The 22,741-nt window shown below is 34.5% G+C and overlaps 1 protein-coding gene across 3 annotated transcripts in view; it reads left to right on the forward strand.

The window, feature by feature from the left end:
- Nucleotides 1-22,741, forward strand: part of LOC106787222 (hemicentin-1) — a 300,901-nt gene that overhangs the window by 225,620 nt on the left and 52,540 nt on the right. For all 3 annotated transcript variants that reach the window (XM_014749414.1, XM_014749431.1, XM_014749423.1), the window contains 3 exons: nt 10,679-10,789; nt 20,174-20,264; nt 20,359-20,471. In XM_014749414.1, coding sequence (XP_014604900.1) covers nt 10,679-10,789; nt 20,174-20,264; nt 20,359-20,471 — 315 coding nt within the window. The remainder of the gene's footprint in view (nt 1-10,678; nt 10,790-20,173; nt 20,265-20,358; nt 20,472-22,741) is intronic.

The raw sequence follows: 22,741 nt of genomic DNA on the forward strand, positions 1-22,741 counted from the left end.
ATATATAATTTTTGTGGGTACGAGTAAAATTAGCTGGAAAAAGAAAAAAAGAAATGTAACTTTCGAAATAAGACGAGAAAATTACATACGAATAAAGAAAATAAATATACTTCTTATTTACGATCATTTTCGTATACGCTTTAGAGGGCGCGTTCCGGTTACGACTCTTGGACCTCCACCATTCGTATATCTAGTACGAGTGCTCTCAGTAGCCTTAAGGGCGCTAGGTCACCGTATGAATAAATAAATAAATGAATAAATAAACGAAACTTCCTGAATTTTCTCTCGTAATTCTTTTCTTTTTGCTTTAACATTTCTTATTTCCTTTTTCTACTTTTCACGAGGCTCGAACCGAGACTACGAAGCCTACGACGACGCTTTTTACGAGTTCGAACCGAAAAATCTTCACGAAAACCCGAGGTATCTCTCATACTCGATATATCTCTTTTTCGCTCGAACGATCTTTTCGATTTTATTCGTGCAACTCTTTTCCTTCCATCGATTCGTCGTTCTCCAATTCCTTGGCTTGCCTTCTAGAAAATTCAATGCGTTCAAATCTTACCGCATTTCACGTGATTTCTTTTAAAAAGTATCTCAAGAAGAGACTTTATTCTCGATTCTTGTAGTGGTATCTCTCTTCTCTATATACGTTACTGTATAAATATAAAATATGAGAGTATGAATGAATGTACGAGGAAATTATAAAGTATTCGAGTTGAAATTATTAGAGGGATGATTGTATAAATGAAGAAAAGGTTATAAGTTATATTACGAATACCTAAATAGATGATGCCCGAATAAGAGAAAAGATTCATTTTTAAATTTAAAATACCTAAAAATGCTCTAGTGTCATTTTGTGCGCTATGCAAATCGCCATATTTTGGCATAAAACGTTCGTACCGATTGTATAAATTAAAAAATATTACAAAGTTTTATAAATTACATATTAAGAAAAATCATATAATTATATTCTTATTATACTATTCTATATTTTCATAAATAATTAATTAATTATTATAGTTTCCCCACCTTCAATTTTATTTATTCTCTCGTATAAAATCCTACAAATATAATATATTTGCATAATATATCTTCTTTTCCTCTTTATATCACCGCGTTTCTATTCTATTTTTCGCGTTTTCTTTTTGCTCGCAACGACATCTTCGAAATTTGACGGGAAATGCGATACCAACGGACGATCGAGTATTTTAAAATCTGTGCCGCGGTCCCCAACGATCGAGTGGCATACTCGTTGCTCTGCCGTTGGCTCGTTTGAATTTTAGAACGATAGTGGAAACTCATGTACCTCGTACGAATCGTGAATTTAACTTTCCACCGTGAAGGCGGCCAAACCGAGTAGAACTAAAGGAAGGTTGAGCTTCGAATTAATTCACGAACTCGTGACGACATTTCTTCTGGCATTCACTCGCTTGCTTGTATGCTGCTTTGCCATAACCTTTCATATAGCTTGTATTATAATATCAAATAGAACATTTAAGATTCGATTCGAAAGAGAACACCTACTAAAATAGTTTCGAGGATGTTCGCTCAAATCTTAAAGAGATGAAATTTTCATAAGTGACGTACCGACTCCGTACGAACTTTCCAAATTCACTTCCAAAATCGGGGAAACAGAAAGTGCTAAGCATCCACTTTGTTCGTCCGCCGAGAAAATCACGCTTAAGAAAGTACGCTATATATATATATCAATTAATATTATAAAGAATGAAATAGAAGACTTAAGGATTACGGCAACTCAACAATGCGATAACAAATAAAATAAAAGATAGTTAAAGTATTGTTGAGCTCAATCTGTTCCCTCTTTTTTCTTCTTCTTCTTCTTCTACTTTTACGTCATAAATAATAAAATATCTGGCGAGAAAACTACTTCGTCGTGACGTTTGCTTTCGTAAAAATATATGCTGGATTCATATAGAAACTTTTGTACTTCACTTATTCTTGCCGTAGTGAGAAAAAGAAAAAGAAAAAGAAAAAGAAAAAGAGAAGGAAAAAGAAAAAGAGAAAGAGAGATGCACTCTTGAAACATCTGGGATGAGAATGTCTCGTCACTTTTGTAGCCCGTATTTCACAAAAGTGGAAACACCTGCGTCCGCTTTGACGTACACGTGGTTTAGACGACATGTACTACGAGGTGTCGCTCGTCTTCCGGTTTTATCGAGGAATACGACGATCGTGTTAGCTCCGTCGACGTCAACGACGATACCGGAAAGAAGGGTGCGAGAACGACCAACGATGAACTCAACGACCGGCCATTGACAAGATACATGAAGAATGGCTGCGACGAATGTTCCAAATAAAATTTGACATTTTTATTGACATCCACGGATGAAACTTCGATGATCTCGATATCTCGCTATATCCACGTTCACAAATTTCTTTTTTTTTCCTGTCCGTTTACGTTACTTACTTGTAAATAAATGAAAGACGAATAATCTTTCATAATTGAAAAGTTTATTAGAGGTACAACACGCACGAATGATTAATAGATTGATAGATCTACTGTTTATCCATTAAAATGTAATAAATCATCTACATGTTTCACTTAATTGATACAATTATACGACCCGTTATTCTCAAACGACTTCATTGACCCTACTTCGTTCAATCGATTTATGTAATTTCTTTTTATGTTTAATTGTAAGTTGTAAAAAATTCGTGATTTATAAATCTCGTTAACGAAAACCGCATTTTAGTTAATATTGAAAGGTTAAAATATCTCAACAACAAAAAAACCGATAATCATTTTTCTTCCTTCGTTATACTCGAAAAAACTTCGAACGAACCATTTCATGAAACGTCAACAACATTTCTGTCGATATTTGACTTTTTTTTTTTTTTCCTTTTACGTTAAAGATTACCAAAGTACTCGTTTTGATTTGTGTACCCGAAGATTTTTGACATTTATCAAATATATTACATCGTAGATATATTTCGTTTACCAACGGCGATAAATTAAACTGAAAGGTATAAGTTTTTTGTAATAAACATCAAAGAATAATCGCGTTCCTATAATATTATCTCTGGTAGATTACAAATCATGATCATTTTAATAAATCATTGATCGTTCGATATTCTGCTGTCAGCATAATCCAAAAATAAGTGGGAAATAATGGGAGAACAGGTATGTAGCTATAGAGACACGAAACTCACGGACATTGTAACTACATTCATACAAATATATGCTTGTGTACATATATGTGTGTATAGGAGAGATTTAATAAAGCATCGAACGCTCGTCCTATAGTGTTTTTAACGCACCATTAACAAACGTTAAAAGCTTTAATACGAATTTTGGGTGAGAATATTTTCGATCGATTTGACTGATATTAACTGAAAATTTACGATTAAATTTGCAAAGAGTGAACATATTTCTAGCAGTAGTAGTAATAGTAATAGTAGTAGTAGTAGTAATAATAATAGAAGGAAAAAATACTCGGATTGTGGATCTCGTGACTTTATTTTAAAAGCGATTCTATCTTGTAAAAGAAATGTCGCGGAGGAAGGAAAAGTAGCTTGATACACATACCGTCGTTTGAAGATAATTCATTCCTAGAAAAAATGTGGCAATATTATTAAACTTCAGAACGGAATAATAAAGACATTTTTTCGCGATATGTAATTTCGCATTTACCAATGTCTTATGTAGTCTCTTAGAGAATTCAAATTTTCAAAGAGTATGACAAAACGAAATAAAGGGAAAAAGAATTTGAGAGAAAAAGAGAGAGAGAGAGAGACGGATGAACGGCATCATCGATTTGTTCTGTTTGGACGCGTATCTGTCTCACTCGCAAATGTTCTTTCAGCAAATCAATTTTTATCCTATTCGATATGACATTCTGATGCAACCACAGCTGGGGTTGTAAATATGCCCGTGAAACGATCTATCCGTTATATTTCCATCTCTCTCCCTCTTTCTCTCCCCTCCCCTGTCGACCCCTTCTGTACGCTAGCATACGCGTATATGTTGTATAAAAAAAAAAAAAAAAATCTCTAATAAAATCTGCAGTTGATTGTGCATCCAATCGCGATTGAATAATGCATACGCGGCACGTAATTTGTTTCGGCAAACCGTACCGCATGATCTACGACAAATTCTGTTAATCGATCAAATCGGGAACAATTTGAAGCAATTTTTTAAAAATTCATCTTACTTTCTGAATATATTGATTAAAGTTTTTATTATTCAAGAAACTAAATGTATGGTATTCCCAAATAATATTAGACGACTTTATACTTTGAGATCCACGTTACGAATCACAAAGGAATAATTGAGAGATAATCCTTATTAATCTCTAAACTAATCATTAATTATTCCTCTTGCAAGATGTTATTAATTTTTCATTTATTTTTCGAATTCAGGTAAAAATTCATGATTCATTCGCGGCAAAAGTGGCGTTTGTTTTTTATGAATAAAAAAGAGGAATAGAGAGAAAAAGTGATGGGAAAGTGGGGGAGGGCGTGTAAAAGGGAGAGAAAGAAAAAGGGATAAAGAGAGAGTGAGAGATAAAACCCGGCAAAGTTTCAATCAATAGCAAAAATCAATAGAGCTGGCTCAAAAGGTTCACGTTTCGGAGGGATACAGAATTTACTCCAATTTCTATTTCAAACGGTCTTAAAGCTAGTTCGTCCAACTACAGATATTCTCACCACTTACGGTAATGTTTCTGCTCGTCTGACAGTGCTTGGCTATTACTATTGGGGAACCATTCCCTTGAAATTTAACGCGTTTCCACTTGTCTGACTTAATAGTTGCTCTTGCCAGCGACGGTGAGGCGCGTACCTCTCTGTAGGAATTACCAATTGACACGAAAGCATTCACTATGGTCAAGGCACTGATAACTAAAGCTACCTCAATGTTGTACTATTGCTCGGGCAACACACATGATCACATATGCTAATAATTCGACAATAAATCTAATCTTCGTGTTAGGCAGTATGATTTATGTTAGACAATCGGTGCACGATTTATTCGGTAATGATTTGTTAAATTAAAATACAATAACTTTCTATCCGTTCCTATAACGACTTAAAAAAGTAAACATTAATTTTAAAAAGATTAAAATACAAAAATATATATATATATATATATATATATTCAATATTTAAAACCAATTTCATATTTTTGTCACTCTGTCATTTGGAATATTTGCGAAGAGTATTGAATAAAATAATATTTGAAAAAAAAAAAAAGAAATGTTAAATTTAGGAATCAATACTCGACGATATTCATTTTTTAGTATGCCTATAAAAACGAGCATGAGGATTTAAAATTAACTCGATTAAAAATTACGGTCATCCTATTCTCGTAATAGAACTACTCTCTCTCTCTCTCTCTCTCTCTCTCTCTCTTCGTTATCTTAATATATTTAACCAAATAACCAAGCAAAAAGCTATGCATCGTACCTTTAGCTTGATCGTGAAAAGAAAAAAAGAAAGAGAGAGAGTGAGAGAGAAGTACAGGGAGTAATAATGATAGTAGTAGTAGTAGTAGTAGTAGTAGAAGGTGTACGAGTAGGAGAAGCTTCTACAATGTACTCTCGTATGCGAAGAGAGAGGGGTCAGGGAGAATAGCTATTTTCCATTCGCGGCCCTGAAATTATCGGCGCGATCTGTACGAGGCCCATTGATTACAACTAGTAATTGCCATTACAAGGTTCCTCTACAGTCTGACCCCATCTCTATACCTCCACGCTTTGTTCATTCTCAATACTCTTTCTACGTCATTCTCTCTAACGCGAACGAACTTCTCTCTTCTGCATTGCGTTCACAACTCAACCACTTTTTCGAATTCTTTCAACCAGAGAATTCAAGGCACGACAAAAGCTTCGTGCGTCCGATCGACGAGCTATGCGCGATGCAATACTCTCGACGATGAAACGATATAACGCTTCATGTGGGTATCTCGGACCTCACCACACTCCCATTTACCCAAACTTCACTGTATAAGTATTCCTGACCTTTTTGACCTATGGAAAGAGATAGAGGCAGATTGAGAGAGAGAGAGAGAGAGAGAGAGAGAGAGAGAGAGAAAATCAAATTGAACTAGGAAGTTCAGGACAGTCATACTCGTCGACCAGCTTTAAACTCTTTCCATCGATCAGAGTACTCGAAGAAATAAAACGCATAAGAAGTAAAGCTAGTGAATACTCCAACGAAACTAACATCCTTCTCTATCAAAAGGCAATTTTTCGTTAAAGAAAATTCGAAAAGTAGCCGATTTTGTGATCGAATCTCGAGCTTCATCGATCCTCCTTTCTCACTTTCTTCTTTCTTTGTCCCCGGTCTGATATAAGAATGGAAATAGTATTGATATCTACGTATATATAATATGTATCTATATACGTATGTTCGATAAAGGAAGTGTTCGAGCAGATTTCTAAAGATTATGGTCTCTCTTTTTATCTCTCTCTCTCTCTCTCTCTCTCTCTGTTTTTTTCTTTCCTCTCTATGCGTTTGCCTAAAGCGATTTGAAAAAAAAAATTCGGTACGAGTCTACACGCAAATACATTTTGACAAGAAACGACAGAATAATTCCCAATACGGCTTCCCGTGATTTTTCTTCCCTTCGTGGCTCCAACGTCACAACCCCCTAACTCACTCGCCCCCTTCCGAACCATCCCCTCCCAACATTGTTTCCATTGGATCCATATCAATTTTTATGAAGGTATCGAGCGATATCGGTCGACGTACGCGGAAAATCCGCCTACCAACGCAACGCAACTGTGAATACATTCTTTCTATTTTTTGATATACATGTATCGAACGTATATATGATTTCTTTTTGCTAGCAGAAACCGTTATCTCGTCGAACACTAAAGAATAAGTAGAGAAAGAAAGAGATGATGAAAATAGGAGGACCGTTGCGAACTTTCATGACAAAGGATTGCATTCGTCGATGCATTTTCCTTCGATATGACGTACCTATACGCATATCGATTGACCTCCTACATAATTCTCTATAACTCAGCAATCCAATGGAAGATAAGGAAAAAAATAAAAAGAAAACACATTCAACTTCTCCATAAAACTTCTTCTACGTAAAGTCAAATAATTCGAAACTCTTTCGCTAAAGAAGATGAAATTGTGTTAAAAGAGTTTTCTATCGATATTGAATCGATATCGATGCTGAGAAAAAATATAGATATCGATTATATTTTATTTTATACACATATTTTACAATATTTTCTTTATCATAGATTTTATTTAGCAATTTAATTAATTTAATTATAAATATTATTATGTCACAAAGTATATATAAAATGTAATAATATCCGATCGGATTTATTCTGAAGTATATCGTAAATTTTTGGAAAATTTAAAATACACTTGTTAATTATTTAGTATTCAAATTATTCAAAAACAAAGCAACAAAAGACAGAAGAAAAAGTTTTTTTATCCGAGACAAATATCTAAGAATCACGTTCAAGACACTTCCAGTCAGATCGGAATCCACTTTGCGATTTCATGAATGACTTCAAGGAGTAATTCGCTTTTATTCTCTTTCCGAACGATATCCGTCGATACGTCGAGTAACTGCAACTTGCGAGAGTCACTCGCTTTACTTGAAATGCTCTTAGATTTTATTCCGTTGAATTACAAACGAAAGCATCGAGAATGCTGCGTGAGATTTGCATTTTCGATAAGTTCTATGAACGCGACAAAGAAATTACAATACATCGGTGAAATAAAACGAAAAGCTGAGCTTTATTACAACATCATCGGATTCTTCAATATCTCGAGATAAACAAGAAACACTTTTTCCCATTTTATTCAACGATCACTTACGTTGGATTCTATACATGAAAAATTTTCTATATACATCGAGAAGAATGAAAAAAACGTGTAGAATTCATATCTTTCTTTTTCCTAAGATTCTGAAATTAAATTGTATTGAACGTCATTGTTCGTTCTTTTCAAAAAAGAAAAAAGCATACATTAAAAAATAGCAACAGATGATATCTGATGAAAAATGATAAAAGAATAGAATCAATAAGAAAAATCAAAAGTACGTTCGAGCATTAACACGAGAAGGAACGTTTTATTTTTTCAACGATGTGTCCAATTATAGAATGAAAAGCGGCCATAAATTGTCGTGAATTGTTTACAAGTACGTATCTACCTGTCTGCCTACCTACCTACTTACTTGTTTGTATACCAACGAATGTGAGATGGGTGTTCTGAAAAAGAGAATGAGCTTCTGACGAAAATTTTATCGCGTTCACACTCGACGAGTCGTTGAAAAAAAGGCGTACGTGGTATGAACGGGAATAAAATAGAGAATAAGTCTGGTGTATAGAATAGAAAGCATAACAGTGGAGTAAAAGCAAACGAGAATAAGAGGTAAAATGGATAAGGGGGGAAGGGATGGAGATAAAGAGGTGAATGAGGAGACGAAAGGGGTAGGGATATCGGTCCGTTACGATGGATGCTCGAAATTGAATTTGCCGAAACGTGGAGCGCTTGATTAAGTGCTTTCGTCGGAAATACCGCGAATCATACCCTGGTAACGACATCATCCTCCATTCAGCGTCGATTTTCGATCATTTCGAGAGTTTTCGGAAATCCTGCTCGTTCGTAGGTATATTAAACTTCGACGCGGACAATACGTGAACGAGCACTGACTAACATCTACGAACATAAACGTTTCGGTTGTTCTTTTTTCACGCAATCCCCTGATTTTAAACAAATTTTTTTTTTTTTTATTTCTTTTTATATGATTTTTTTTCTTTTCTCTTTTTCCTTTTTCTTTTTCTTTTTGTTACATTTAAACATTGGTTCTTTCATCGATTTTACGATCGTTCAAAAATAAATTCTCCAAAAATAGAGAACTCGTCCCGAGTTTAAATCCCCGTAGGTCCACGAACGATATCACGGATCGATAGATATTATTTCCCAGCGGCTTGCTAAGCCGGACGACGTTACAGTGATTATTGACGATAAAACGCGGTATGTGAACTATACCACTTTCATTTATTCCTTCCTTCCTTCCTTCCTTCCTTTCTTTCTTTTTTTTTTTTTTGGTCTACTCGTATTTGCCGAAACTTTTCAAAGAAATGTCAAAGTGGTAAAAATTTGCAGCATCGCATTCTTTGCCATTTTATGAACCTTTTCAGATTGATTTATAACTCGATATGATATTCTACGCGTAGGCAAAAGTGTGTACTTTAATTTAATATAAGTTTTATTAAAATCTATTCACTTTTAGTATAAAAAATATTCACCAAAACTCTTCAAAGAATTAGCAAAGTTGTACAATTTACAGCATTGCAATCTCTGATATTCCTTTGAAAAGTTTCTGTAAATATTTTTTATACTAAGAGTTAATAGATTTTAATGACTCTTATATTATATTAAAGTACTCCCTTTTTCCTACGTGTAAAATACCTTATCGAGTTATAAATCGATTTGCAAAGGTTCAGAGTATATTTTCTAGACATTAATTAGACAGATATTCATAGAGATTTCCATGGAAATCTGTATCTTTTGTTTCCTATCGTATCGGAAGATACACAGGTTTAGAATGAAATGTTCTTTACTTGTATGGGTTGTTTTGTGGGGGAGGGGTTGCGGATGGCTGTGTGTGCCTGTGCCCGAGAATGTATTCTTTTCAACGTTGTTTAAATAGTAATTTGATATTCTATAGAATATCAAAGTATGATGTTTAATGCTTAGGAAAAACTGCAGGAATTCTTCTGTTTCCGACTTCATCGGAATGTTCTTTGCATTAATAAAAATGCCGAGGAATTACTAGCAATGGCGGATTTCCGGCTATGACAGTAACATATATATATTATATTATACGTACGTAAATTGTTCGCAGATTTTTAACATTTGTACGTTCCACGAGCCATTTGTAACGGAACTTTGTCTTTTACAAACGGAAACGGGGAAATTTTTTCGTCGAGATTATCCAGGAGCTTGTTACATATGTTCGCACGGAGGCTTCTATGTATGATAGAAACGATTCCAAATGTATAACACGTTACAAAAAAGAAAAAATAAAAGCGATAGAGAAAGAGAAAGAAAAAGGACAAGAAGAGAAAAAGGTAAAGTCAGAGAAACGCAGAGGATGAAGAGGAGCCAGAGGAAAGTGGATATACCGTGCTATAACCTCGTTGATAAAGCGTCCTATACGTTCGACGTATGCAGCTAACTTCCAAAATAACGAAAAAGCAAGAGAAATATCTCGGCCGGCTTATCCGACTTCGTTCCGATTTCGCGAGAGCGGATATTCCGCAAAAAAATATCGCTACGTTTAATCCGGGAACGATCGTACCTATATCTGACCGATACTAGCTACACGAAGCACAGTAAATTGGAATTGGCTCGAAGAAAACACCGAAATACTTATCTCGATTTGCTTTGATTTTTGCGCTAACAGAAAAATCAGAAATTGCTAGGGCCTCCTATATGTATGTATGTATGTGTATACGGATGCGATGAATGCTTTAGGTCATGCATATTGATATTTAAATTTCTTTTCTCACATCGAATAAAAGCTTATGGTATTCGTTAGAAAAAAAAATAGGAATGGTTATCGTCGAGTTTCAATAATTTTCTTTTTTTTTACCCAACGCGAAAGTATTTATTAGCAAATGTTCTCAACATAATCTATAGGGATTCTCTAATCGTATATCTTGTTGATTTATTTTTACAGTTCCACCAGAACAGCCGACCATTTTGGATCGTTGGGGTCGTATTTTGAACGGGACGGCGGGGCCGTACGAAGAGGGTGACACTCCCTATCTCACCTGTCGCGTAACAGGCGGTAAGAAAAGAATACGATAATATATGCTCGCTTCTTACTTATTACTTTATTTTATCACGAAATCGAAATGACGTGATGAACGTTGTAAAAAGTGATTAGGGACCAGGGTAAGACTTTAGGGAAGGAAAGAAAGGAGGAGGAGGAGGAGGAGTGGAGTCAGTGGTGTCGTCGGTTATTAGATCAGCCAAGTTTTTATCGGCGAACAGAACTAAGTGAAAAGTTTCACGTTCGGTCGGACATTAGCGAAGGTAAATGACTTTCGGTAGCGAAGGGGTTGGAAGATCAAACGACTTCTTCTAGTTTCGAGGAAGAGCTTCGATAGAAGCTCCGAGGGTGGAGTTAAGAATAAGAGTAAGATGGAACGTTGAAGTACCGGCCACTACTGTTTACTTTGGCAACTGGATCTAAATTTCTGTTTATAACTGCGGCAACTTCTACGACCGTCTTAAAAGATTATTTCCTCCTCCTCGGCGTCCTTCTTCTCTCTTCTTCTTTCCCTAGCTCTCACTCTCTCTCTCTCTCTCTCTCATTGCCTATCTGTCTGTCTTTTTCTTAGTCTTCCACCACTCGAATATCGACCTCCATCTTCCCTACCTTCTAGAAGAACGTTGACGGCACTCAACGGGAAAGCCCTCCTACCCCTCCTACCCCCTTAAGCAAAGACGAGACGCAACTCCTTCTTTTATTTTTCCTCTTTCTTTCTCCTCTTCCTCCTTCCTCATCTCCTTATCATCTTTTTTCTCTACTACTTGCTGATTAAACGAGTTTCCGCCATTTTTGGAAAAGGATATCGCGACAGCAAAATGTCGTTAAGCTTTTAGGCACGGATTGCTGCCATCAAAATGAGGCAAATTCGAAACTCCGTGAAATGCGATTACAGTATCCCGCGGCGTGACGTAATTGTCGCGTGATATCCGTAACCGTGTTTTCGACTCGAAAGCACCTACAAGTATCTTTGATCTTTCCGAGCGATTAACTTTCTACGACGGTGTATATACGGTTCGTGTTTCGAATCGAACGGAGGCCATTCGTTCACAAATTAATTCTTTCGATCATTTATTTTTTTTTTTCTTTTTTCTTTTTCTTTTCTTTTTCTTTTTTTTCTATTCTTTTCTCTAATTTCCTCTTATTTCGATCAAATCCGTTGCCGTTGCAAATAAACTCGAACGATTGCCCTTTTTCATTCAGTCGGCTTCGATTATCGAAACGTCAATAATTCCGATAAACACTCCAACTTACTTTTGATAACTTTCTCCATAACACCGCCCACCCTTTACTCTCGCGTATTTTCTCAAAAGTAAAATTAATCGAATATCGGTATATAGACGTCGCCCGTTTTTATTTATTTTTATTTTTTTATTATTTTCCTTCTTCCTTAACCCCCCCCCCATCCCCAGCCCAGCCTAGCCCACCCCATCCCATCCCATACCATCCCTCCAATCAGAAAACGAATTCGAACGTCGATGGAAAAGTTCTCGTTATACGCCTACGGGATCTGTATAAACGGATAACGGATTAAATAATAATGTTTCCCGGGAAAATGACGATATTATGGTTTAGAGAAATTTTGACCGAAGGTAGAAAAGCAAGCCCTTATAGATCATTCGTCTAATCGATGAATATCGAGGCCCAGGAATATTGCCGTATGCAGATTCGATGGGAATTGGATCGGCACTGTGCGCATCGATCATATACGTTGCGTCGTATAAATTGAATATCGAGAAGATCGGCTTATCCTTAACAATGCCATTCCGAATACCGCTCAAACAGCTTCCACTCTCATTAGATCGCATATCGATCTTTATTGCTTTCTATCCAAATCTATGATCATTTTTACATGAAATTTCTCGTCTTATAATATCAAGACAACGTTTTTGCGTATTCAGTAGAAACATCCTAGACTTTTGCGCGTCGTCGATAAGATGATAGAAAACAAAGGGAATGCGAAATGAAAGTATTTTATGTGAAAATAATCGACTCGTTTAATACGCTCTGAAAGCTTACTCCGAACAATTCGATTTGTCGTAGTACGCGAATCGACAAATCAAAGTTAATTGATGGTTTCATACCTATTCATATAGATAATTAATTATTTCCGGTACGGTAATTATTTTGGTAGTCCGATCGGTTTCTCATTGCAGTAATGTAATTGATATATTCAACTCGATATCTTCTTATATCATTGTGTATAATATATGAAAATTAATTAATTCATAATTTTCTCTCTTTCCCTATCTCTATTCCTCTCAATCACGATTTTCCCCTCTAAACCTTTTCGTTCTTCATTTTTATTTTTTTTTTGTTAAATAACAGGACACGCGATGCGTTCTCACGTTGACCGCATTTCTTTTTCTTTATTTTCCCGCTTGCTTTTACATAATTTGCAATTCAATACGCGACCGCAGTGCGAAACGCGTTACTTGATAATGCAGGAATTACGTGCAAATGTTATGTACTTCCTGATTAAACGGTAATATTTAATAAAATTTGTATTCATCATCGCTGAAAAATATCGGAAATCAAAATTAATATAATTTAATGTAAATATAAAAATGAATGGGCAGAAAGACAAGATTTTTCAAATTTTATCGATAAGTATTATAATAATAATATCTTATTTATTTCTCGTGTGTTCACTTTTTTGGATTAATTAATATTTATCGTGCTCATTCATTCATTTACCTCTGACAATAAAAAAATAAAAAAGAAATCAATGGCCATATAAGAGGCAGAAATAGCCATTGAATGCATTCCCCTTAATCCCCCGCACTCCGTTTCACCACGCGTTCAATAATTATCGCTTCGGTTTTTCTGTTAAAAAAAGAAAAAAAAAAGAAAAAAAAAAAAGAACAAATATTCCAATCTCTTGCGTCTACCACAAGATATATTAACCTACATATGCATCCCAAATAATCTAATTTTTATACTCTAATGAAATTTCGCGGTAGTAAAGGAGAATCGGAAAGCGGTATGATGCGAAAGTCGTGGTTTACCTAGTAATTTAGTTGGTTACTTTCAAGCGTACAACGACGACAAGGTCGATGACGAAGAGAAGTGTAAGGAGAAAGATGATAATGTCTTTAATAACGGGAGTCTACGCGTGCTTCTGCACTTTTCAATCCTTTTTATCGAACCACTCGAACGAGAGCAATCGATTAATTAAATAAATGGAAAAGAATGGAGGAAAAAGTTATAAAGATTGGCGCGGATTATTATATTAATCGATTTGAAATAAAAAAAAAAGATAAAAGAAAAGTGAAGTTTATTTACCGAACGTAGGAATATTTCGAGAGAATAAAAATAATGAAAATAAAATACACGCAGAGAGGATTCTCCTGACGAGAGAAAGAATTCATCCTCGAATCTCTCTTTCTATCTTCATCTCTATTCACTCTTTCTCTTTCTTGGTTGCTTCATTATACGTGACTTAAAGTTAAACCTAATTCGGTGCTCGGTTTCCGCTTTGTCTATAATTTATAGCATCGGTGGTGAGGAAATTTTACGACTCGTTCCGCGAATGAAATTTATTGCCAATTACTTAACTTCGTGCTCGGAAAGAATCGAAAGGCCTGTTCTCGAGAACGTATACGCGCGTAAAAAAGTCTACCCCTTCTCCCTATACCTATCATTCCCTTTAACCTTGTCCCTTCTTCTCTTAAAGGACAAAAATAAAATAGACTCCCTGGTCTTGTACTTTTAAAATCACGATAGATCGTTTTTTTGGATTGAAGGATGTAACGTTTTCACCTTTAAATTGATTCCAATCGTACGCGTCCCACTGAGACTAAAAGAACGATTGGTGGAAGGGACTAAAAAGACGCGAATAAATAGTTGTCCTATTCTTGTTCCTTATTCTTTCTACAACAAAGAGAAAGAAAGAGAGAGAAAAAGAACAGCGTTACTTCGTTCCAGATATTTCATTTTAATTTATATTATGGCATTTATTCGCGATACCGTTTTGTGACCTCCTTTTGGTAATTTTTTTATTTTTTTTTCCATTATTATTATTATTATTATTTTTATTATTGGGTTGGCAACTAAGTGATTGCAGAGTTTTTGGTTGACAACTAAGTGAGCATGGTTACTTTAATAAAAATCTACAGGTCCCCGGGGGACTTCTCTTTCTTTCTCTTTCTTTTTATTTATCTATCTTTTTGTATAAATAAGTACTTACGTAAATATATATATAAAAATTATAAAGAAGAAGAAATTATTCAAATAAAATGAAAATGTGCCCATTTTTCGGTGTGCCAATTTTATCAGGTTTTCAATTATAAGCGAGAAAGTTTATTTTAATATCAATTAAGAATTTAAACAACAATATTGATTTTCTCGATGTTTTTCATTCTTTGTTAATTTGTTTTCTCACTTTCATCCCTACTTTTAAAGTGCCACGAATACACGAGTAAAGGTAATAGAATTCATGACAAATCATATTACCTATGATCTTCTCTCGTAAGATTTTTTTTAACCTGTCAAACCCCAACACAACACAGAAGATTCCTGTAACATTAAATATGATACATTTATTCGTAGACCTAGATATATATATCTATCGTAATATAATTAATTATTAACACGTGATATCCTTTTTTAAATAATAATATTCTATCTATCTATCTATTTATTTCGTTTTATTCGTTCGAAAGTGTAGAAGAAAATAAGAACGAAAAAATAAGAACGTGTGTAAGATTACTCGAGTAATCGTTTCCCTTCCTCTACCCCCCTATAAATATATAGTTAAATATATAGGTTATGTTAAAACAATCGCACTCGCTTAGTTGCCAACCAAAAGATCCGCAATCACTTAGTTGCCAACCCAATATTATTATTATTATTATTATTATTATTATTATGTATTACTTAAACGCATATCTTCGATTTTAGATGGCAATATTTTATCGAAAATCACAATAGAATATTACTGTGTATTTCCTCTTTTTTGCTTTCTTCGGATCACTAGTTACATTCTGGAAAATCCCCCGAGCGAGTAAATCAGAACCGAATAGCGAATGTCGTGTTTCCGGCAAACCAACTCACCGTGTATTCTACATCGAGCCAGTTTATTCCGATAATTATCCGCGCTTGCAGAGCGAATGAGCCTCTCTTTTCTCCCTCTCTTCACCTTCGATCGACTTCCATTTCTATCTCTCTCTCTCCCTCGCTCTCCCTCTCTCCCTCACTAGCTCACTCGAATATCCAACAAGCCGAAACACTTCGCCTATTTCCCCCAGGATTACATGTAACGTCACAAGCTCGGAAGTCGGACAAAGTGCTACGGGTATTTATTTTTCAATCCATGTATCAACGCAATCCGAAAAAGTTCGAAAATAAATATTAAAAAGTAAAATTTCAATCGTATCAATCTCTCTCTTTCTCTCTCTCTCTCTCTCTCTCTCTCTCTTTCTCTCTCTCTTCTCTCTCTTTCTCTTTCTCTTTATTTTTCTCATTCTCTTTCCCTCTTGGTTCTTTATAGCCTACCTCTGTATTTCGTTAAAAATAAAAATTTTGTCGCAATGACTCGAAAAGTAAAATAAATTAAAATTTTACTTAACACGTATTAATTTTTAGTAGACATTACGAATGGTTAAATAATTAATAGATTGCCTATGAAAGGAAATAAAATATAAAATATCGTTTTAAAATAATTATGAAATATTGCGTAATACACGCACACAGAATATTTAATGTAAATAAATCAATGGCAACGTATTTATTTACGAATTTAAAAAAAAAAACATTTAGAATATTATAATTCATTCCGTGATTAAAAATTATTATCAACAGGATAGCACACACGAGAAATTTACAGGAAAACTAATGAATCAGATAAATAGTTAAAAATATATTTTATGTGATTATTAAGAAAAAATTATCGTTTTTAGAAATAAATAATCCTAAAGACATTAGATGTAATTTAAAAAATACGTTAATTTATAGATAATTACAAATCTTTCCAATAATCGTAATTTCTCTATTTTCCCCTGTTTAATTATATTTTCGACTGCACTCTGGAATCATTAATTTTTTAATTTCATGCTTATTATCAATATAAAGCTTTTGGTTGAAATACATAACGAGAAGAAAGCACACATAATTTAGCTTACAACGACGAATGAGCGATCGATTATCCCACGACAAACGTTCCTCGAATATGTAGTGACATTTACGTTCACGCCTATCCCTCCATACAAATCGTCGACATTTAAAGCGTATTAATTCGATAAACAAAACCGATGAATTATCAAAGTCGCAATTAATCGTAATAACCAATTATTAATTGTAGCTTGTTAGAGCCAGCCAATCAAAATATGAAATAAATGAGAAAGATCAAGTTTAAGCGTTGTAACCAGGTTCGTACAGTTAACAACCGTATAATTTATTCAATGTTCATTCACCCTTACAACGAATAACGATAATTGAAAATGAAATAAAATGTTATACGTAATATTTCGACATTTCAATTTTACAAACTAATTAAAAAAACATATTCAAAGAAATACCTGAGAACTTTTCAGTCGAGAAATAATATATTTGATTAATGAAATAACATCTATAGAATATTTTAACTTAACGACGAGTTCATTCCTCATCCCTGGTCAACATGATTGACATAATATTCACTTGTTTAATATATAATTTAACGACACAGATTGATCGTGTATATAAATTATATACGTTGAACAGGAATTACAGAATAATTATTAATTATAAAGACACGGAGAATATTGTGAGGAAATAGGATATCTGTCAGACTCTAAAATGAGATACAAAGGTATTAAACACTAATTACAATACCGTACCATACCGAGTATCTTGAACAAGTTGTCAGATGCTGATATCTTGAGTAATGAAGGGTATCATTAATAGCTCTTGTCTATCAATGGATAGTTGATAACGATAATCCATACTTACCGTATAACATGTATACGTTGATGGTCTCTATAGCATATCTGTTTCCAAGTAGCTAGGTTTCATTTCACAGTTAAATACGATCGAATATAGGTCTCTTTATAAGATTGAACGTAGTCATAGAGTAAGTAAGCTTCGTAAATGTTTTGGAAAGGTTAAGGGGAGGGGAGGGAAGGGAAGAGAGAGAAGATAGAACAATTTAGAGAATCGAACGGGAAGGGAACTAAATCTGGATGCGTTGAAAGGACTAAGAAAAGGGGAAAAGAGGGAAGGTAAAGGGAAGGGTGAAGCGATTAGGAATCTAGTAAAGAGAGGATAGGTGAGGTGAGGAGAGGAGAGGAGAGGAGCAGAGCAGAGAGAAAGAGGGAGGATATCCAACGTGAGGGCTCTGATCCCCGAAGCCACCGGTGGTGGGTATTTGCCTTAAGCAGAGTTCGAACCAACGGTAAACTTGTTAGATGTGGGTGGCCGCCTGCCGAGCGACGCCTTAATCCTGCAAGATATCGTCCGGTATCCGCGGATTAAAATCCACACTTTAGTGCCACGCCTTGGAGATAGCGTAAATGTCGTCGTTCCAACAGCCCTACTAACGTCGCTCAATGAAGAAGAGAGTTTGACTATAGTTCAATGGTTAAAGTCAATGCCAGGAACGCTCAGAAAGTTCATCTTATCTTTCACTTGGTCTCTTTATTTTCTTATTATCAATATGTCTTATTTAATATTGTTATTTAATGTATAATTAATAAGACTATATACGAGTTGTAATCGCATTGATTTCTTATTTTGAATATTTAAAATAAATTGTATTTATACAATTTTAAAGCTTAAAAAAGAAAATTAAACGATTAGAATTCGTATGGATGTTGAATAATAAATAATACCCAGAACAAAATTATTCTCATTGAAGGAAAATAGATCAAATTGATAAGATAAAATTGAAGAAACAAGTAAAAATACCGGTGTATGCTTTGTAATGTAACTATTTTGAATGATGTACAAAATTATGTAGTACGTGAAAAGAACATTAATAAGATCGAATTAGCGTCGAAACATCGTTCCCTAAAGTATCGTAGATTCACGAAGGAATAAGAGGAAAGTAAAAGAAAGTGGTCGAGGGAAGGAAGATTGGAAAGAACGAGACGGTTAAAACGCAATCAGGATGGGCAAGTATCGTGAATAACAATGATACCAAGCTAATCTAAGAGGCGTTACGCTATACGTACGGCGCACTTTCTACGAAGATCAGCTTGCAATTTTAAGTGTTGTTGCAAGCGTCCTTTCGCTATATCTTGAACCTGATTAAATTGCGATTCCAGCAGCCAAGAAAGCTACATGAATAATAATGAAAGCAACTACATCGAAAGATATCCACCACTGCGACATCCCTTTTTCTTAAACTCGAATAGAAAAAATTCAATGCGAATCATTTGCGTTTTATTCCTTCGTCCTATTTCTCTTTGATTATTATATTTTTATACATTTAAATTGTGCTTCGTTAACGTTCGTGTTTTCAAACGAATACATATGTACCCACCATCGATTTACGATAATTAATATAAATATAAATAATTGAATAAATGAGTTGAGACACAGATGTGTCACTACGTTGCTCTTTAATTAATTCTTCAATGAACGTACAATATTTTTTATCGGGCGTTTCGTGATACGAGAGTTTACAACTTTCACCTATCAAGTGCAATATTTTTTGCTCGCAGTATCATGCGCTGCCCTGCTGTGTTCTAGAGTATCGGTTAATTTAAAAGTTGCCACGAACTCATCCGCCGTTTAGTTACTTCGACGATAGCTCCCGTTCGGTGTATACGTTATCTCTATCCCATTCTCTGTTTTCCTAGTTTCTGCTCTCGTACTCTCTTATTTCACTGATTTTTTTTTACCCCTGAACAACTTTTTAGTTGAGAAAGAAATTACATTTTTTTCCTCTCTCTCGTGTCATTAAACTATTTGTTGTTTACCGTTTCTTCGGTATTCAACATTACTAAGGTATTAAAACTATTTAAATAATTCTTCATCTATTGAAATATTAGAAAATATACACTTTCAACGGATTGAAAAGTATTGCAAAATCATTATGAAAATTCTCTTTAAATTTCAATGCCTAGTTAACTTGCATCGAATTTTGTTTGAAATTAAAGCAAAGCTTTATGAGGGAGGCTCATTTAAGAGAGAAAGAGCTTAGAAATCAAAAAGGGAATGCGAAATTAAATTGAAATGTACGTCTGATAAACCGACATTTGCCTAAAGAATGAAACTTTGCTCTTTGAACATACTCGTTAAGCCAACTTATCGATTATAAAAGTCACGACCGAAATGAAAATCTTTTGTCATCATTTATTTATTCAATTATTTAATTGTGCACGATTCTCTCAACGCTGATTAAATTATTATTTTTCTACAATTGTTCTTTGAGAGAATAAAATATGAAATGAATATTTTTGATGATGATGATTGTAGGTAAACCAGAGCCTATGGTTAGATGGCTTATCAATGGAAATATTAAAGACGAAGAATACGAGAACAACGCCGGAGACGTCATCGAGAATAGGTAATTATTTAAACGAAAATATTGATTTATAATTAAATCGAATTACAAAATTAATCTGAATAATGTACAGATAGACAATTCGTTTTTATTTCAGGCTTACGTTCCAGCCGATTACTCGATCGGAGCTTGGCGCTAATTTTACTTGCGAAGCGCACAACACGGATTTAGTAGAACCTAAGTTTACTTCTATCACGTTGGACCTAAATCGTAAGTAAAATTTATATCTTTCTATTATTTGTAAGAAAAAAAAAATTCAACCTATAAAGAACGATCTAATAAAAAATAAATAAGAAAATGTTCGATAAAGGAATTAAATGATATACGATTATACGGTTCTTTCCCAAAAACAAAAAAGCTTTATAAAAAATAAGACGAATATAAAAGAAAATACAATAGTAGAAGAAGAAGAAGAAGAGGAAGAAGAAGACATAAAATAAGAAAAAGGTGAAAAGAGAATGAAAAAGAAAGAAAGAAAAAAGAAAAAAAGGGTAGGAATTCTTATCGACCGACTAACAAATCAGAGGCCTATCTCTTGTCCCGCATTAAACGATAAAATCTACGAGACAGGAAAAGTGGGCCAACATCCTTTACTTCTTCGTCGCTGTGAATCGTCTTTAAGGGAAGATAAAGGAAGATAACACGAGAAATGTATTAAATTCACCCTCGAGACCCACCCAACGATTCATTCGTCTCTTTCGAAGGAGAGTTGCGAGCCTTGGAAACAGCGGTGCTTTCTCCTTGGGACTTTTTAGAATCCTTTCTTTAGTTTCAACAGAGAAAGAGAGAGAAAAAAAAGAAACCGATTTTCTCTTAGTAAGACGAAAACACTTTCTAAGAATCATTTCCATCCTGTAGTTTCCCTTTTTGTTATAAACGAAAGAGAAGAAGAAGAAGAAGAAAAAAAAAAAAAAAAAAAAAAAAAAATATGCAATTCTACTTAATCATTTTCTAGGTACGATATTATGTTGATCCTTTATACTGATACTTTCTTTTATGCGTTTCTCCATAACCTTTTTTCTTATTATTCATACGAGCGTGTTTGTTGCGTATAACAAACTGGTTTACCAGGAACGTGTTATTTTATTCTCGAAACAAAATATACTTGAAGAAGTATTATGCGAGCATTTTTTCTTCCCAGTAACTCTCTCTCTCTCTCTCTCTCTCTCTCTCTCTCTCTCTCTCTCTCTCTCTTTCAATTAATAATGATTTTCTTGTTTTCCTCAATAAACGACACACCCGAATGATTCACGTTAAATCACGAGCGTTGTGAAAGTTACGATATTTTTCGAAACAACTCCGGGTGAAATTGAAGACCCGTTATCGATAGTAGATGTGAGCGAGAAAGAAAGAAAGTAGACTCCCCCATCATAGTGGTGGGATCCGAAAAGGAAAAAAAATAAAAAGGAAAGGGAAAAAAAACGAAATCAGAACGAAAGCGAGAGAGAGAGAGAGAGAGAGAGAGAGAGAAAAAAAAAGAGCAAAGAGAAGAGAGGTATAGAGATTGATCGACGCCTCCCCTTTGATTTTCGCGACCTCGACCAAGTGGCCATGTATCCACCGCGTATTCATTTCATGCCATTGGACTAACAAAAAGCGAGAGAGGAAATTTAAAAAAGAGCAAAGAGCAGACAGAGAAAGAGAGAACGAAAGAGAGTAAAATATCGAACAGAAGCGAGACAGACCGATCGTGAAAACGAAATCTGCGAAATTGTAGATAGCAAAATCTCGATCTTTCTCTCTCTCTCTTTCTTTCTCTCTTGCACTCGATCCCTCGCTATCATTTTTTTGTTGTTTTTTTTTTATTCTAAAAATGTTCAATCAACGTGTTGGATGAATTTAATTGATTTGCATTATAATAAGGCAACATTGATAATTGATTAATAAAAAAAAAGTAATAATAATAAATTATTCTTAACGTTAGATTCTATTTATACAATGGTACTGTCAAAATCATTCAACTGAAGCACAACAAATGAACACTTCGCAGGTAGCTTTTCGAGTGGTTATCTCTGAAATAACACCACCCTGTTAGATAGTAGTATATGCAAGAACGAAAGTACCATCGATGCAACTCAAACGGATGAAAATGACAAACGATCAACTGTCGAACGGAGTTCAATGTTTCGCAACGAGTTTTCGCATTCATATCGAGCTCACGTAGAACGCGCTCGTTTATATTCACCTTAATTATCGCGTCTGATTAGCATCGATCATAGATGCAATTGCCAAACGCTGTGCTTCGAAGAAAAAAATTAAATAAACGAAAAAGTAAAATAAAAAGAAAGGGATGATTGGCAGATCAAATTAAAATAAATGGCAGTGGACGGTATTAATTAAAAATTTCTTGCTAATGACGAAAACAAAATATTTCCTTGTAAAATAATTTAATGGAAATGGGAAATCGTTGTGTTATCAATTTTAACGCGTATAAAATTGACAATAATTATCCTTTAAAATAGTAGACTATCTATCTGTTT

The sequence above is a fragment of the Polistes canadensis genome, unplaced genomic scaffold, assembly GCF_001313835.1.
Source record: "Polistes canadensis isolate GaletaPanama2010 unplaced genomic scaffold, ASM131383v1 scaffold_4, whole genome shotgun sequence".
NCBI lineage: Eukaryota > Metazoa > Arthropoda > Insecta > Hymenoptera > Vespidae > Polistes > Polistes canadensis.